This window comes from Chaetodon auriga, chromosome 22, assembly GCF_051107435.1.
Source record: "Chaetodon auriga isolate fChaAug3 chromosome 22, fChaAug3.hap1, whole genome shotgun sequence".
NCBI lineage: Eukaryota > Metazoa > Chordata > Actinopteri > Chaetodontiformes > Chaetodontidae > Chaetodon > Chaetodon auriga.
This window is the reverse complement of record NC_135095.1, coordinates 16,464,402-16,482,313: the sequence shown is the minus strand read 5'-3', so window position 1 is coordinate 16,482,313 and position 17,912 is coordinate 16,464,402. Positions and strand designations below refer to the sequence as shown.

The 17,912-nt window shown below is 43.8% G+C and overlaps 1 protein-coding gene across 1 annotated transcript; it reads left to right on the top strand.

The window, feature by feature from the left end:
* The first annotated feature begins 344 nt into the window (after positions 1-344).
* On the top strand, positions 345-14,404 carry nup37 (nucleoporin 37). The gene is made up of 10 exons (XM_076722421.1): positions 345-481; positions 1,731-1,926; positions 2,011-2,132; positions 6,642-6,714; positions 6,954-7,048; positions 12,070-12,160; positions 12,925-13,106; positions 13,219-13,269; positions 14,040-14,133; positions 14,217-14,404. Exons 2-10 carry the CDS (start codon positions 1,771-1,773, stop codon positions 14,328-14,330), a joined length of 978 nt encoding a protein of 325 aa, XP_076578536.1. The 5' UTR covers positions 345-481; positions 1,731-1,770; the 3' UTR covers positions 14,331-14,404.
* The last annotated feature ends 3,508 nt before the right edge of the window (positions 14,405-17,912 follow it).

Genomic DNA, 17,912 nt, shown 5'->3' with positions numbered 1-17,912 from the left:
CACAGACAACAATATTTTAATCGTGCAAACCTCTAATATTGTAGTAGTCTTCGAGAATACACGTCCACGACAAAAAGCTATTTTGAAATTTTAAATTGCCGGTGACGTCTCTCGCCTCTTAACCAATCAGCTTGTAGCACACAACAACGGGAGAGATGATGTAAAAAAGTATTTCTCTTCTGCATTATTTTTCATAATTTCGTGACAGAATACTACAATATGTTGTATACACTAAGTTAGACTTTGTAACGCAACAATATGCCCATATATCGGGACGTGGGTAAGATGTTTTTATTTACGTAGCGCGAAATCCCCCTTGTTACTTGTACTGCATGGTACATTCCATGACGAACCCGGAAGAAGCTTGGAAACCTCTCAAACGCGCGCAGGATTTGATTTAAAGAAATTCTTGAAAATAAGGTTGAAACATAAATAAGGCAGTACTATATTCTGAAACGGAATACACGCCAATAACGAAGAGGTAATTATTAAGTTATCAGTCGGAGCGTTAAATTGTAAGAACGGGCAATGTAAAGTGTTGTTTGGCTAATTCCAAGCTAACTTAGCTGTGCACAGCCAGCTAGCAGGCATGTTGTAGCTCTTATCCAGGTGACACACTGCTGTCCTAGGTAACTTCAGTTAAAGGGTGCTGTGGATGTAAGGTTAGCTCACATAAAATGACGTACACCATATAGCTAGCTCGCCTTGCACCAAAATAGCCCGGACACGGTACTTAACACTACCTATCGTAACTGTATGTCTATTAATTTGTGTATGTTAAACCATTCACGAGTCGTTTTACGTTTATTTCGTTGTGGGAATAATTCCTTTCTGTGTTTGATGTTTGCCGAATTAAAGAGTGGCCGCTATATTTAAGTAAAAACACCCTTATTGTGCCCTCCTAGCTACGCAGGCCTCTGTGCAAACTCGGATATATAAAACAAGCAGAAAATTGAATAAGGTTTGGTTTTACGTCCCCTCTACTCAGCCTGAGCAAAATCTAGTGCATACCTTTTGAAGGCTGGTTGATTTAACTGTAATGCTGTGCTCCTCAGAGGCTGTGGAAGTATTTGATCTATGACAGCTAAAGTATTTTATATGCCTGTTTTTTTATGTCATTTGACTGAACATGAGCAGTCAGCATTATGCCAGATTGTGTTTTGAGAATATATCAACACCAGTGCTCAAGTCATTGATTTAGTTCAGTTGTCTGTTTTTTTTTTATTTTATTTTACGTCTGTTTTGTAGTTTAAATCACATCTAAATTTTCACATTTTTATTCCATTATAGGTTATGTCCTTACAAAAGTATGTGAGGTCCTGCCCAAGCGGGGAGTGGGATTGCAGATACAATTCCCTACCATGGATATATGATTCTGTATCATGATGTTGATATATTGAAATACATTTGAGATACAGTCTATGACTAAAATAACTTGAAAGCAATCCAGCTAATTAATGAACTGACAAATAAAAGCACTTAACTTACAAAAATCAATGGCCCTGATACAGCCAGAGGTACTAAAGCAGTGGATATCTTGGTATAATGATATGACCATTTCTGACAGATATATAGTCCTATCAGTCTGCCGTGGCTCACGTTAATGCATCACTTTGTACAGTGTCGTCTGATTTGTTAAGCAGATGTTGCTCTCTTTACAGTGATTAACAACATATTCTGGGTTGTACCGAACATAAGACAAACTGTTCTTTTATTCTGATGTATTACAGTGGAAACTGATCTGAAGCCAGCTTTACCAGGATACACAGCATGCAGGAGGACTCGAGCCGCAGTCCAAGTTACACGGTGGCATGTGAGGACTATGTTCATGTTGTCGAATTCAGTCCTTTCACCTCTGGTACCCCTGCCTCTCTCCTGGCCTACGGTGGAAACCAGTATGTGGTGGTGGGCAGCTGCCTATTCCAGGTTAGTGATGCAGGAGCACACGAGCTGGATTACCCACAGTGTAACCCAGTATATTCTTTCCTGAACACATCCTTATCCCTACAGGAGGAGGATATGGAGATTGAGGGAGTTGAATTCAACGTTCTTCGAGCCTTCCATCATGAATTGCGTGTCGATGCGCTTGCTTGGAGCCCTGAGTCCCGGTTGGACAGGATACCCACTATCAGGTACTGGTACATTGTTTGGTGCACGGCACCATGGTTGTATCTGTCTGTCTGTCGGAGCACCTTGCAGCAAACTGAGCCTGAGGAATATATTGTTTCAGCATCAAAACTGCAAGGTACATTAAGAGGTTGCACTGTAAAGAATGCAAATTAGTTTCAATATGTTAAACTATACAAAACATTTCAGGGCTTGATAGAGTATAAGTACTACCAAAGGTCATTCATGGTTAAACACAGTTTGGTCCAACTTGATTTCAAAACATGGGCCTCTGTGTAAAACTGCTCGATTGAAAACAGCACAAAGTCAATACATTTAATGTTTTTCCTCATCAGCTTCATTGATTTTTGTAAATATCTGCTTATTCTGAGTTTGATGCAGCAACATGTTTCAAAGTCTGGGAAAGATGTGGAATGCTCCAAAAACACCTGTTTGGAACGTTCCACAGGTGAACAGGTTCAGTGGTAACAGGTGAGAGGATCATGATTGGGTGTGAAAGGGGCATCCTGGAAAGGCTCAGTCGTTCATGAGCGAAGATGGAGCGAGGTTCACCACTTTGTGAACACATGATTGGATGAAGGAGATTACTACATGAACTCAGAACACTTCAGAAAACTGCTGTCAGTGAACACAGTTTGTTTGCAAATGATCACGATCATTTTTTCCTCTTCAACAGCCTTCTAGTTGGTTTGTGTGCTGGTCTGTAGTGTCAGTGCAAAACTGCTGCTTGGAAGTCTCCTATTGGATGATTTAAAAGGTCTTAAAAAACGTGCACTTGAGATTTGGCTTCTGATTAGCAACCTCTTTAATGCAGGAGGATAGCAAAATAACAGTCTGTTTCACAAGAGTAATGTCTGACTATCATTCAACAACATAACCCCTAAACACCTCCCAAATATCTGTTACTCCCACCAACACTGAACACACCACATTTTCAAACTGCGCTTTTAGTGTTTTTCATCACTGCACAACACTTATTGTGTGTAACCAATGCAGCCTCCATTTGTTCCCTTGCACCTCCATCAGCTGGGGGTTCAGTGCTGGGTTTGATGGACGTGCCCCTCTTCCAGCTAAGCCGCCCATCTGTCGTGTGAAGTGTGCTGACATACTTGCTATGTCATCAGTCAGTTTAAGTAATGACCTTATTAGCATAACTGTCTGTTTTTAATATAGGATGGTGTTCCTGGTTGGACATCTGCAGCTCTAGTGCCTCTTGTTATGTAAGAGGCCATCAGACCTTTGTAACAGGATTAGGAGGACAGAGTTCACTCCCACATCAGAAACCTGACATGCGTGTCTTTAAACACAACGGGACGATTATTCGCGAGCGCTCCTCTTGTGACCAGAACAAGAGGCAGTTGTAGAGAAAGCACGGCGCTGTGTGAAAGTAGTCAGAGTAACGGCCTCTCACTGTCACACTGCAGCTGTCAGGATGTGAGCCAAGTTATTTCAGGTGGCCTTGGACAGGAGGGAAGTAGCCTAACTGTAGATTGTTAGAAAGCAAGAGTTTCCTCCTAATTGGAGCGGTGGATGGGAAGGTTCGGCGGTCCCCCCAGAGGTGTTTAAGCTTTCTGTAATTGAAAAGGAAAGGCAGCGATAATTCCTGGCCTTCTGTGGTTTACTCCGCAGGGCCCTCGAGCCAGCCCTGTGACGTGCGCACATGTTATTGCGCTGATGACTACCCACTCAGGTTCCATCCCTCCCTTCGATCTGCACGTAGCCGTGCCTTCCAGGAAAAGTACAACGTTCTCACGGGCTTGCCTCAAGCAGGGGCCCAGAGAGAGCGAGAGAGGCGAGGGGAGGAGAGGGGGCTCGAGCTGCAGCGCTGCCACCATCCACCACCGCAGCAAGATGTGAGGATTACTGAAGCCTGCAAAGACCAGACACCACACACATAATGACTGGCTTCCACCAAATACGCAGATTTCTCAGTCTTTACGCTAAGAAAGAAGCACATATCAAACAACTGAGTCAATACGGGGAGCGACACACCGAAGGTAAACAGGTAAACAGGCCGTCACTGCAGAGATGGCAGGAAGTGAGAGGAAGGAGAGATTAAGGATAAACAAAGTTCTCCAGCTGGACTCGAACCAGGCATGCTGCTACTCATGATCTGTGCTTTCGAGCCCTCAGAACACCCCCAGGTCGAGTCTGATCAGAGTTATATCACCAGACAAACCACCAATCCTGCTGACAGGCATCGACATCCAGCTGTAAATTCTGTGCCATGCTAATGCCTTTCTAATGCCGCTTCTTAGAAAATTAAAAAAAGGTGAAGTTTGCTGTGGCTGATCCCAAAAACAAACAGTCTGCCCCATCTGACAGTAACGGCCTTATTTCATTACATTGTGGTTACTGGCAGAAACTGACCAATCGTAATCATTCTCAGAGCAGATTTGTTCGGCATACAATGGAAAAATGAAGCTAATAAGGAGTAAAGAAGAGCTGTTGTGGAAAGAAAGGAATGTTACATCTGCTGTTTGGAAGCATTTCGGTTTGTAGGAAAGATGATGTGGAACAAGAGCAGGAACTTTTCTCTCTGTCCAAATGGAAGTAAATAAAAAACCCACACAGACAATATTTGATCAAATTATATCGCTTTTTTGAAAAAAAGGCCTTTATTTGTGCTGAAATTTTAACTGCCAGTGATGGTCTCCACTGCGAGGGCAAGGCACACGAGTTCATGCTGTTCCACTGCTAAGTGTGCGTGAGTCATGAGTAACCAGCAGGGGGCAGTAGTGTAGTGAACCCTCACCGGCTTCCACCCGCTCACATGCTCAGCCAAGCTCAAGATACAGCTGCAATAGTCGAAGAGCACCTCTAACCCCGAGATTCCATCAGGCACGTCTCCGAGTTTCTGTTCGGTCCTTCACGCAGCTCCAAACCTCACCGGGCGCGTTTCAGACGCAGAACGATTTGCCCGCCTGATTTTGTTGACTTTCTCAGATTTTGCTGAGGCTCTGTGGCTAAACGTTTTCTTTTTTGGCTGTTTTACTGATATTTATTGCTGAAGTACGATCGCGAGTCTGCACAGGATGTTTTATTTTGAAAATCTACTGGATTCTCTACACCGTTCCTGTGTGGGTTTCCCTACTCTGTGCAGATTGATGCATCGTCCGTCAAAAAGTAGATTTGGCACAAATTTCCCTGCAGAGGCGCGCCCGGTGGGATTGCACACATTGTCTGGAATGCCAGCGATCAGCTCTGTTGGACGCTGTTGAAGACAAAACCTGGACATTAACCCGCCCGGTGGACATTAGGGGTAATAATCTCTCTTATCTAAGATATATTTCGGGAAATACGCCTGTTCGCCTGAGGTCTTGTCATCTCTCTGAGGTTGCCAAACAGACTCCAGGACGTCACTGTGCCTGTTTCTCACCAATAAACTTCCTCCACCAAACATGCTGTTTTTTAAAGAATATTTCACAAACCAGACATGGTGTTAATATGTGAGCTTTAGAGGTGCTTGGAAGTGGGTTTTTGAACTTTGGAAGCTGCTAACGATGCTCTGTCTTTGTGCTAAGCTAACTGTGGCAGCAGTCTTCTTGTGAATGTTTCCCACAGTGGTGAACTGTTCCTTTAAATATTGCAACGTGTGCAGCAAAACACTGAAATATAGAAATCAATGCAACTTCCGCTGGAAGATTTAAAATATGTATATATATTCGTATTTCGTATTTGTGTTTTCACGCCTCTGTTGTTTGTGGTGATGTCACATAGGAAAGGATGAACTCTTGCCCCTCGTGTCCATCTTTTGCTGAAACCATAATCGCAGTGCTCTGCAACAACAAAGCTAATTTCAGTGGCGTCTCCCTTTTTAAATAGTGACTTTTATTGTATTACGCAAGGCTATTGGAGAACACTAAAAAAGAAAAGCCTTTGACACTGAGGTAAAAAAAAAAAGAGCAAAAGTAGCCAGAATGTGTTCCATGCTTTACTCCAAAGTACAGCACTAATTTGTGGGGTTAGAAGGCCTATCCTAATATAATCTAATCTACTGTAGCAGTAATACCCTGAAGCACGTTAAGGGTGTTTGTAGTGACATCATGCCAAATCCATCTGTGCCTGCGACTGCAAATGTGTGAACCGCTGTCTGTTTATTCTGGTGATGTGTGTGTGTTTTTCTTGTCATAAGTGAGTTAGTGTAATTGTGTGAATAATTGCAGGCACTGGTGTGTACTACGACTGATTAGAGGGAAAGTCCTCTGCCTGGCTCTGCACAGGTTTTTGAACAGAGACATGCGTAAATGGCGTGAGGAATCTTGTTTTTCTCCCTGTTTATCTTAGCTTGCAATTAGAATCTCCCTGGCAGCGTTTCCACTGATCACTGTCCAAGTTTCTACCACACACACTGGCACTCTCATCCCGAGGTGTCAATCTAGGCGGCTGCAGGCAAGTCTGTAGAAAGAGATGTCGTCTGTCATTGGGCCTGTACAGTCTGACTCTGTTTTGATGTTCTCTCTTTGTTTATTTTCATATCCTCCCTTTCTTTTCCTCTTCCTCTCTCCTTGCAGATTTTGCACCGCTGCAGCTGACAGAAAGCTACGCCTGCTGACTTCTGATCTTCAGGATAGGCATGAAGTCAAGGTAGTGCAACATCTGGAGCACATTGGCCAGAACCGCGCTTGTTAGTTGGCATCAAACTCTCTTAACTTAGTACTGACATTTGGTACTTAGTGATAGAGGAAATGTAGCCGTGCACACTCAAAGCAGAGCTGCAGCCAGTGCAGAGAGCACAAGTTTGCTCGAAGACGCTCGTTTAACAGTTTATTGAGGATGGGTTTGCTGTTTTTATTTACGTGTTGTTCTTCTGTGCTGTTGCCTAGGTCATGGAGGGTCACACCAGCTACATTAACCATTTGGTGTTCGAGCCCACAGAAGGGAAACAACTTGCTTCTGTCAGTGATGACCACACTTGCAGGTTCAAACTATTTCATTTCTGTGTGTGTGTGCGTGTGTGTGTGTGTGTGTGTTCCCAGCTTCTGATTTCTGAGTTCTGTTCTCTGTTAATGGTGCAGAAAGTCCTGACTGTGTTTCCACAGTGAAACATGATGCTAAGCACAACATGCTCCGGTGTGACTGTGCGTAAGCACAGAGCTGCTTTTAGCTTTTCTAGCTAATTGGTTAAATATGGAAATCCAATTAGCTGCAGAAAGATTTTCCTCTCAAAGGGGGACCTGTAACAAGGTCCCCAAATTTTCCCTTTCAATTAATGCTAGAGGAGGGAAAAAGTGTGTCAGTAGCCAGGGTCACCTCAGGGACGCCCCCCTCTCCATCAGCAGGCTGGTTCTCCAGCTACATGCAAACCTGAGTGCAGCACTGGGCCCTCTTCTTATGTTGTTTATGGACAGTAAGTGCTTACTTTAAATTAATTTTGACACTTTCAGATTTGAACCAAAAGTTAAAAGCAGGTGAAGACCAGGCCTGCAACTAACAACTGTTTTTATTAGTCATTAATCTGGTTATTATTTCATCAGTTAATCGTTAAGCACATTTGAAAATAGTGGAAAGTTTGCATTCCAGTTTCCCAGAGCATTCTAACTTAGCTACGTGCTAACTTAGCACGTAGCTAAGTTAGAAGGCTAAGCAGCCTAATCATAAACGATGGTGGCTTCCACTGGCAGGTAGCCACAGACTCGGGTTTCACTGCGTCACTCATTGATCAGGCTGTACTACAGTGAAAGGCAGCCGTGAGGAATTTACAGTGTTAAAAATTCTCCAAAGTCAGTTTATTATCCAGCCCCTGGATACAGCACATATATACTTAAAGTTGATCTGAAAGCAGTGTCAAATCTGTCTCTCTTCACTGTTTATCTTAGACCTGACAAGTGGTTAACTTGTCATTATAAAACACGTTGACAGTCATCGGCTTGATGGATGTCCTCCTCAGTGCCTCGTCCTGCCACATCAGGTCGTCTGAGAACGCATCGAGTACAACGAGTCCCCCCTCGCTCCCATCCACTCTCCTCTTCCCGTGCCTCCGCTGACCGGCCAGAGAAAACAGGAGTGCGCTCCATCTGCTGAAAGATTTAAATTCTGTCATGTTGAGAAAATATGGGACGCGGGAGGAAGACAGAGGCGGAACAAGGGATAGATCAAGTTAACAGGAGAGGACCTTCCAGTCAGCCCACACAAACTGAGCCTCGATATGAGAGGAGGAAACCGGGAGGGAGGGAGGTGTACGCCTGCATGTATAGGCTCATGACCTCTTCATCACTCTGTTAGGTTTGGCAGCAGTGCCTCTACTATAAGTTTGTTTAGCTTTGTCATCACCGTCCCCTGCAGTTGTGGGAAGTCTGCTGTTGCCAGCATGCAACCTGACGCTGCAGCATCTAGGTGGGGAAGCAGACTCCAGTCCCTCAGGGGAGTTTACATTTGGTTCACGTAGTCTAAACAGCTCACGGTATCGGTATGGATGGAGACGGGTGAGCCTGTGGGGAAATGTGCCACCTAGAGATCACAAGAGCAACTGCAGAGCCTAAAGGGGATTTGAGGTTGAGTGAGTTCGCAGATGAACTCGGGATAACGCACACCTGCTGCTGCTGCATTATGTATATGGTTTAAAGCGTTTTGTTCTGTTCTCGGTGATAATCCGTTTGCTTTTCTCAATCTCTTATGTTGTGTAAGGGAAACAAATAACAACAGCTTGATATCTCATCCATGCTTCCAGCGCATCTTCTATCCCGACCTTTTTGGCCCGACGTACCCCCACTCAGATGAGCTTTAGTACCTCTTCATAATCCTCCTTCATGTTTAAGTATATTACTATGAATAAACTATAAAGTGTGTGTTATTTTACACTATTCACTGTAGAAAACAGTATATTGTTTGAACATTTTTATCATACAGTTAATCTGCTAGTGTTTAGGTTGATGTGGCAGAAGCAGTACTTTTTGCTAACATTTCAACCTTTTATCCATTACTGTTAGCTTCAAGTGTTCGTAGTATTAGCTATGCTTTTGCTTTATTTAGTCTTTACTTTTAGCTGTCCGTTTCATGACTGTCAATCATCCATTAGCTAAGTGGTTATTTGTTTCAGATCTATCCTTTAGGCTACCTTTAGCAATCTGTCCCAACTGTTTAGCCATAACTCTTAGCTAGCATTATCTATTTCAACCATTAGCCCCTACCTTTTGCCGTCTATTTCAACAGTTTGGCCATTTTAGCTAGCGTTGTCTATCTCAGCCATTAGCCATGGTTTTTGGTAAATATCTATTTCAACCGTTTATCTGTTAGCCTACTTTTGCAACCATTTATCCAGTACTATTAGCTAGCGTTACCTATTTCAACCCTGAAGCTCTTACTTTGAATTGTCTTTTTCAATTGTCTAGTCTTTTAAGTTCAGTAAATTTAATACCATTTATCCATTAATGTTGCAACCATTTATCCAGCTTATGTCCAGCTTTTAGCTAGCATTTTCTGTTTCTGACCGCACTTTCAACTAACTTTGAACTTTGTCTTTTTCAATCGTTTAGCTGTACTCTTTGAGTAATCTATTACTTTCAGCTCTCTGTTTTAGCTTCTCTGCTCACTCGCTAACAAGTTTTCATACAACATTTGGCCTTAATTCGTTATAATGTTGAATGTGCTGTGCAGTTAGCCTAGCTTAGCTCTTAGCTTACTTCTTATTGTGTGTATATATATGTACTAAAGGTCAGCATCAGCCATTATGAGATTTTTTCAAACAGATAATTTTAGTCTGTCAAAATCAAATCAAAATCAGATGTTGAGCAGGTCCTGCTGAAATAGATGCTGATGCAGACTTTGTGCACCTCAACCAGGGCGACCCTGCGAGGCACCGTGATGGGATTATATTGTTCGACTCTTCCAGTTCTCCCCCTCCAGAGAGTCACATTCGATTATTTACTCTGCTCTCTACAATAAATCAGATCACACAGCGCTAACGGCATTTCCCGTTTCCTCCACTTATGGGAAACATTGACAAACCGTAACGCTCTGGCCACGCTGTTTTCTCACTTAGATAACACAATACAGGACTTCAGATGTCCTTTTCAACTCTGTTGTACATGGAAGCAGAGTGTTATTGCTTGATGTAGTGTTATGCAATTACACTGTGTTTTATCAGAGGCGGTCACGCGTGTTTTCGTGTCTCATGTCTTTCACCTCGTTTGGAAAAGGTTATGTTTTTTTGGGGAGCCGGTGCTCTCCGTTTGAAGGGCAGAGTGGTTGACCACAGTTTGGCCGTTGGTGGTGTAGCGTGCAATTGAGCTCTGCTTGGCTAGTGGTCTGAAAGAATAGGGTTTAGTTGTTGTTTATCTGGTGTGGTCTGGGGGTTTTTCTTCTTCTTCTTCTTTTTTTCTTCCCAGCCTTGCTCATGCTCCACGGTGGAGGCTCTGGCTGAGTCTGCACATGGGCAAAGGAAAGAAACCCAGAGTTTCAACAGGGCTCTGTCCTGCTGCAGGGGAGATGAGGCAGGAAAAGTTGAGTGTTTACTGAGGTCTTCATCTGAGACGGGGCATATCCTCCCCTACACCGCACCACTGAGGACATCAATCTCTCCAACAACACACTTGACATTTAGATGGTCTTTGGAATTACTTTTTGGGCTTTATTAGATGATGTCTTCTGCATGACCTCATCAGTCAGCGCCTTCCCATGCTTCACAAGCGTTTGTTTTATATTCCCAGAAACACTTGCAGTCGCCCATCCCCCGCCCTCACGCCCCCATCCCCACCTTTTCGTCTAGTTCAGGGATCATTCAGATGTGGTTAACCATAGATCCAGGTCTCAGGACCCGCAGTTCTCTCCATCCAAGTGATCCATTACATCCGTGGTGTTTCTCAGCTGCTTTTGCTATCATAGGTCTTATTTATCTTTATTTAGCTTAGCTCATAATCCTCACATGAGCTTTGATTCTTGGTTGGCGTTTGCTTGCAAGACCCCTCTGTTTTGATTTGCACAAAGTCGGATGCTGTTCAACTTCTCCCCGCCGCTCTTCCTCGACTGACGTGCATTCTGCTGCCCTCGCTGTATTCCACAGAAAATGAATGGCAGCGGGCCGCCCACAGCGAAACATTTGCTGTAATGTGAGTGGAGCGTAACGCCGACTCAGGCGAGGGTGATGCCCCCCCCCCACACACACACACCCCACCCTGCCCCTGCTATCATAGCTCAATGTAATGTGAGGCTGGCGTTTTTGCTGGAAGAGGAGTCCAGCATAAGTCTGTCTGTCCTCGCAGCTCAGGGCCCAGATCTGAGAAAGGAGCCCTTTTCCCTGGAAAGGCCTGAAGACCCTGTTCATCACACAGGAGTGAGACAGATTAGAGCGAACATCAACTTGGATGAAAACATGTCATCTATCGCTGCCCACGTTGTGTGCCATAAAAGATAGTCGTGTCTTGTGTTGAGCCGCAAATTTATGGAAAAGTTGAGGTTGAATTCTATCATAAAAGTATCAGAAGAAGAAAAAACTAAATGCCTTTTCTAGGAATAATTTATCTTGAGGAAACTGTATCTGATGGGCTCATGGGTCATGCATATTACATACAGGCCGTCTGGACACTGAACTATATCAGTTTGTTTTGGGTTGAGCACCACAGAGGAAGAAACCTTGAGAAGGTGAATTCTTTCAGATATTATGTAAGCATCAAAGGGCGCCTCAAATGCCAATGCTATTTTTGGAAGTGCTCTAAAACCCCATCTTAATTAGGAGGTAATGGATTTTGTTTTGGATTTTAGGCCAAGAGCAGTTCACATATCAAGTTGAATCAATCCGTAACATTACTAATGAGAACTGATTAAAAGTCCTGCGTTTGCTACCCGCTTCACAATAACCCGAGAACGCTCACAGTTTACAATAAAATAGTTATAAAATGTGAATTTTGCAAACCTAATGTTAGTACCAATACAATTAAAGCAAACTAGGTTATCTAAGGCATCACTTTCATCAATTGTATTTTATTATCTTACCCTTAAAAACAGGGTGTGGGACCTGGATGGGAATGAAAGCTCAACTTTCAGACTTCGCTCTCCTGGCATCAGTGTGTGCTGGCACCCAGAGGAAGCCTTCAAGGTAGGAGGGGTTCATTTCAGATGCTCATATTCTGAGGTCAAACTCTCCAGTTGTGGCTATGCAGCTACACTAATCACACAGTCAGGTGTGAAGTCAGGTGAACTGGAAAATGTAACTATACTCTGTGTTTGTCTAAAGCCAAGTGGCCATTAGATGACGGGCCAGGTGATTTGGCCGAACCAGATGGCTTTTCAGAACTGGTCGTTATGGAGCCCATTAACTCACCTTTTGTGGGAAGCTTGGAGCGCCTTGTTAAATTGCCCTCCCATGCCCCTGACCTCATTCAAAGGAGTCAAAGGAGCCCAATTAAGATTCTGTCCAACCATAAAATGGAAATTATGCTGTGAAATATCCAATAATGGAACATTGGAGAGTAGATGCTTGTACTAAAGGCTGGAGTATGCTCAAAACAGATGAGTCTGACCATGTCTGAGGGCAAAACTCTTCCAAGTGGCCGCACACTTTCAGTCATTCCTGTCTTGAGGGCAGTCATAGTGACGCTTTAGGGGCTTGAGAGTTCACCTGGCCATTCGTAAAGAGGAGGTGACTGTGTCTGTTGGGAGGGTGTTGTGGGCTGTTCAAGCGTCTAACAAACACTGGTGTTGAAACATAGTGACGCCTTAAGTGTGGATGTGGAGTGGATGGAGTCCCTTTCTCTACCATTGCACGCTGGGACAGACTGTACTGTACTAAGATAGATGTCAACGCACTATAAAAACATAAACTACAAGCCTCGGCTGAAACCATCCATGTGTCCCCTACAGTTAATGGTGGCAGAGAAGAAGGGAACAATACGCTTCTATGACCTGGTGACCCAGCAGGCTATTCTGTCACTGGACTGCGGTCAGTCGCCGCTCATGTCCGCTGACTGGTGCCTCACCAACACGATCAAAGTCGGTGCCGTGGCGGGAAACGACTGGCTCATCTGGGACATAACTCGCTCCAGGTGACTGAGGGAGCGTGGGTAATATGCTGTCGATGCTGCATGATGTATTGATTTGGGATGGTGGTGCTCAGTAGGCTGCAATGTGCCTAAATCTTACTTTTATTCTTTGCAGTTACCCTCAGGAAAAAAGACCAGCCCACATAGATAAAGCACGGTTATTCAAGTAAGACTGCACTCATCTTTAGAACTAACTTGATTTTCACTACTTTTCACTGATTCTCACCTGGATTTTATTGCCCAATACTTGCTAATTCTTGCTAAACACTTAGATAAAAGATTTTCACATTGATTTGTGTTGATTTCCAGCTGTTTTTTAAAGGGACGGTTCACCACAAACTCAAAAATACATTTGTTTCATCTTACCTGTGCTGCGATTTATCATCTAAAAAAAACAAACAAACAAAAAATGTATTGGTGCCAAAAATGGCACAGGCGTTCATGTTCTCATGGACGAGAGGCTTGTGTGGGATGTAAACATAAATGGCGTCCTCCTCAGCTGAACTGTAAGGTTAGCTAGCAGTATGAGCTAGCTGTAAACTAATCTCCACAAGTTAGCGCTGTCAGAAGAGGGTTAGGTCGGAGATGCAAGCTTCTTTCTGCGCAGTGATACGTTTGGGGGTGTAGTCCGGTAGAAAGAAAATAGCTCCTACAAGGTCAGTGGATTATCTTGAGAAACCCGGTCATGACTTCAGGAAAGAGACAGTTTGAGCAACACAACCCGAGTGCCACCTAATTCCATTATATATTCGAGAGAAGGCAGACGTCTCTACAGCTGATATCTGCAGAACTCACCGACTCTCATCAGAATAATGTAGATGGACAAATAACAAGACAGGTAAGAAGAAAATATGTATTTTGGATTTTGGGGTGGTATGTCTAATTTTGATTTAGTTTAATCATTTGATGACATATGCATGACGTTCTCCTCCTCAGGTGGTCTCGAGCCAATGAAAACCTCTTTGCCACCACCGGATGTCCAGGAAAAATCTGTACTCAGTTACTCATCCACCATCTTGGCCACCCACAGGTCAGAGATGCTCCTCACCATCCAGCTCATTATCTGTTTAACGTTCAGCTCCAGTCTCATGTCACATTCTGATGTCGTTACAGCCGGTGATGATCGGATCTGCCACAGTGGGATCCGGCCTCAGCTGGCACCGGACGCTCCCGCTCTGTGTGATTGGCAGTGACAGGAAACTTTGCTTTTGGATGACTGAAATGTAGACATCTGTGCAGCACTTTCCGTGATGGATAACTAGGTCTTCTATTTCTGTTCTAGTAAACGTATAATAAAAATGTTTCTGAGTATCCCAGTTTGTAAGAAATTTGATGGAAATTGGCGGCCTGCTTGAGTTTTGTTCTTTTTTATTTCTGACTACCCCTTCAGGTCGGCTACAGATACACAGAGAACTCGTTTTTCTTTTCTCTTATGAGTAACTTACATCAGCTGTCTGTTATGTCCTGCCAAGAGAGCTGTAGTTTAAAGGAATGCTTCAGGGAATCGGTGCCAACACTCCACTTCACCAGTCAGAATGATCATCATACCACAGGTGTTCTCTCGCTAGCTGTTAATCCATTTTCTTACCATCAATGGCAGACTCCGAATCATATTAAGAATATATCTTTGCATGGGCTGTTCCACCTGCTGTGGTGCGCAGAAAGTCCACAGGAAGGTTTGGATGAGGAAAAACTAGGAGGTCTGGCCGTGCTCCCGCTGTTGGACAAACCCAGCAAGAGGAGGCGGGGGTTGGTTGTAAGCTTTTAGTGTTAGTAATCATAGGAAAAGCTTTGGGAAGCATGGGAGACTGGGGCCGTTTCAGGTCATCTCCAACTCCATAACATGCAAAACGAGCGTTTCGTGAGGAGGCAGGGAGAGGAAGGGATGCAAATCACCTTACCTTGGTGAATAATTATGGACGCTCCACGGACCAAAGATGGAAGACGAGGGATCATTTGGCAGAAACTTTTAATGGCCTCCAGTAAAACAAGGACTCATTGTGCTGTCACAGGAATGCCATGTGTGAAGAACCACCATCTCCGTTTTCAAGGCGGCCATAAGCCCACTAAGCTGCAGAGGGCACTCATTTAATTAAGTTGATCACGAATCGTTCGAGGTGACAGCTGATCACTTGTTTCCACAGATGTACTTAATCTTCAAAGGCGCAGCGTTGGATAAATGTGCATTCATGCTGGGCTGTCGAACAGAGCCGTTTATTGTGCTTTATTAATGTATATTTCAGCTAAAACACTGGGCTGGATTATACAGCAATGCCTCCGCACGACAGAGTGGAGTGAGCTGAGGCCGCCGAGACCTCGACTCTTTCAAACCAGTTCGTCAACCTTGTATATTTCTTGGACGGGACGCGTTAACCGCCATCCACAAAGCATAACATGCTACTGCTCTCCTGGTCCATGCTTTTGTTAGAACAAGTCCAACGTGGTCTCCACTCTTTACGTTACATACGGCTGCATGTAACGAGGGAGACGTCAACATCAGCTGCAAGAAGCTGCCATTTTCATCCGTGCACACTCTGAACCTTTTCCAAAGAGCATAAAAGCTCACTGGAAGGGCACTGGATTCGCTAACTGAGCCACTTTCCTCTGAAACATGAGTCATGAATCTCAGCGGCTTTGCAAATCCCGGTGACTCAAGGACACCATCTGATGGCTGATGAGCAGAATAGCATGAAGATTTAATTCCATCTTGTCTGCGAGCTGATTTCTTCAGTTTCTTCATGATCCGTGCTGGAGATCTTACAAATTCACCTCTTTCCTGGAAGCACGTCCTCAGATGTCACTGCCCCGGGCCTCAATGTTACCTTTGATGTAACCTGAATGAAGCCATTATGCCTCACAAACAGACTGATCTCATGTGGTGTGTCGACTAATAACAAACTGTGAAATGGATGAAAGAGGGATCAGGCCGCCTTAAAATCCTCACCAACTTTCTCCTAATCTTCCCCCTCAGATAATTCTTCTGCGGCTCTGCCAACTTTAAGCCCAGGCTCAATAAAAAGAGAGCAAACAAAAATAATGAGGAGCATGATATGAAGGGAAACAAAGAAAAGAGATTAGAGCTCTTTGAGGCCGGTGTTTGATTTAATCTCACGGCTGGTTTGTCCTGCATTGCTTTTCCCAGAATGAAGCGATTATGTTGATCTTGATGAGCAGAAGAGAGTCCGCTGAAAAGTGGAGTTTGTTGATCATTTAAACTGTGGTGTGACGGCTGCACGATGATGGTCGGTGTCACTGTCCAATAAAGGCAAAAGTAACCAGAGGCTTTGTTAGAGCTTAATAAACCATTTCCTTAATGCAGCATAATTCAGGCATTAAAAAGAAAGTGTTTCCTGTAGAAGAGCTGCTCAACATCTGAACCAGAGTCCACTGATTATTCTAAGAACCCCTTATTTTTGATTTATTAACATTTATAGTTGCAGACAACTTATTAACTTTTGCTGTAGGCTTACTTGAAAATGACTTATTAGCATTAAGAACTGCAGACTTGATGAGAAACAGAAAAACTTAAGACCCTTGAAGGAGTGAGCTCAGGATACAAAGCCAGGGTCACGCTGGAGGACAATGAAGAAAACAGCTGACCTGGCAAGTGCTATCTGCCTCCATCCTTTCTTCTGCTGCAACATGTCAACAATAAATACAATTAAAACCAAAAATAAGAAGCCATTTCACTGCCCCGACAGGACGCTGTGTTAAACGTAAAATAAAAAAAAAGAATGCAATCAAACTGAGTACACAGACAGCAGTTTTCTGAAGTGTTCCTTAGTACATGCAGTAACATCCATCATCCAATCATGTCTTCACAGAGTGGTGAACCTCGCTCCATCCTCATTTGTGAATGACTGAGCCTTTCCAGGATGCCCCTTTCACACCCAATCATGACACTATCACCTGTTTACCTGTGGAATGATCCAAACAGGTGTTTTTGGAGCATTCCACAACTTTCACAGTCTCAGGATAAGCAGATATTTACAAAAAAATCAGTGAAGCTGATGAGGTCAAACATTAAATCTTCTGACTTTGTGCTGTTTTCAGTTGAGTCTATGTCAAAGAGGATCAGCAGGACGTCACATTCTGGTCTATTCATGGTTTTAGAATCAGGGTTGTAGATCGAAGCTTTTGTTTGCTGGACTTCCAGATGTTGCAGTGTTGGACAACAAGGCTTTTGCTTTGCTTTGTATTGCAATTGTTTAACCTGAGAGTAAATAGAAAAGTTGTTTTTGAATTTGTTATTCTTACATTTCTCTTTCTGTATTGACGTATTGATCAGTCAGCTGTAGAGGTGCTGATAGGCAGAGATCGGTTCGCCTCTTTTCCCAAAATATTGAACTGTGCCTTTCATGGCTTCTAACTGATGTATAAATCATTAGTAAGTGATTTGTTAACTGTAAACAAAGCCATTAGTTCTCTCAGGCCTTAAATCGCCGGATTCACTCAATCTTGGGGAGGATCTTTCTTTCTGAGTTCTCAGGCCTGAGGACAAAGTGAACCTCATGACCCTGTTTCCAGCCCGGAGGAGGCAACCCAGCCAGCGTAAGGATGGGATGGCCCTGACATCAATAAAGGAAACACTTATGGTTGGAGTCAGGATGATACAGCGTTTGGGATTTGTGGCGAGTTTGCGAGGCACAAGAATCTAGCTGGATCCCTCGCTGGTCGCCCTGTTGCTGCGGCAACCCCCTTTTGTTTAGCGCTCAGCAGATTCGGATCCTGGCGGTGGTTTCATGGGGATTTGTGGATTTGAGGGCGCTGGATGTAGAATGAGATACAAGAAATTATAAAGTGTTTGAC

Coding starts and splice junctions, on each gene's coding strand:
- nup37 (XM_076722421.1), top strand. CDS start 1,771: ATGCAGGAGGACTCGAGCCGCAGTCCAAGTTACACGGTGGCATGTGAG. Junction 13,270..14,039: donor GATAAAGCACGGTTATTCAA/GTAAGACTGCAC, acceptor TCTCCTCCTCAG/GTGGTCTCGAGCCAATGAAA. Junction 14,134..14,216: donor ACCATCTTGGCCACCCACAG/GTCAGAGATGCT, acceptor ATGTCGTTACAG/CCGGTGATGATCGGATCTGC.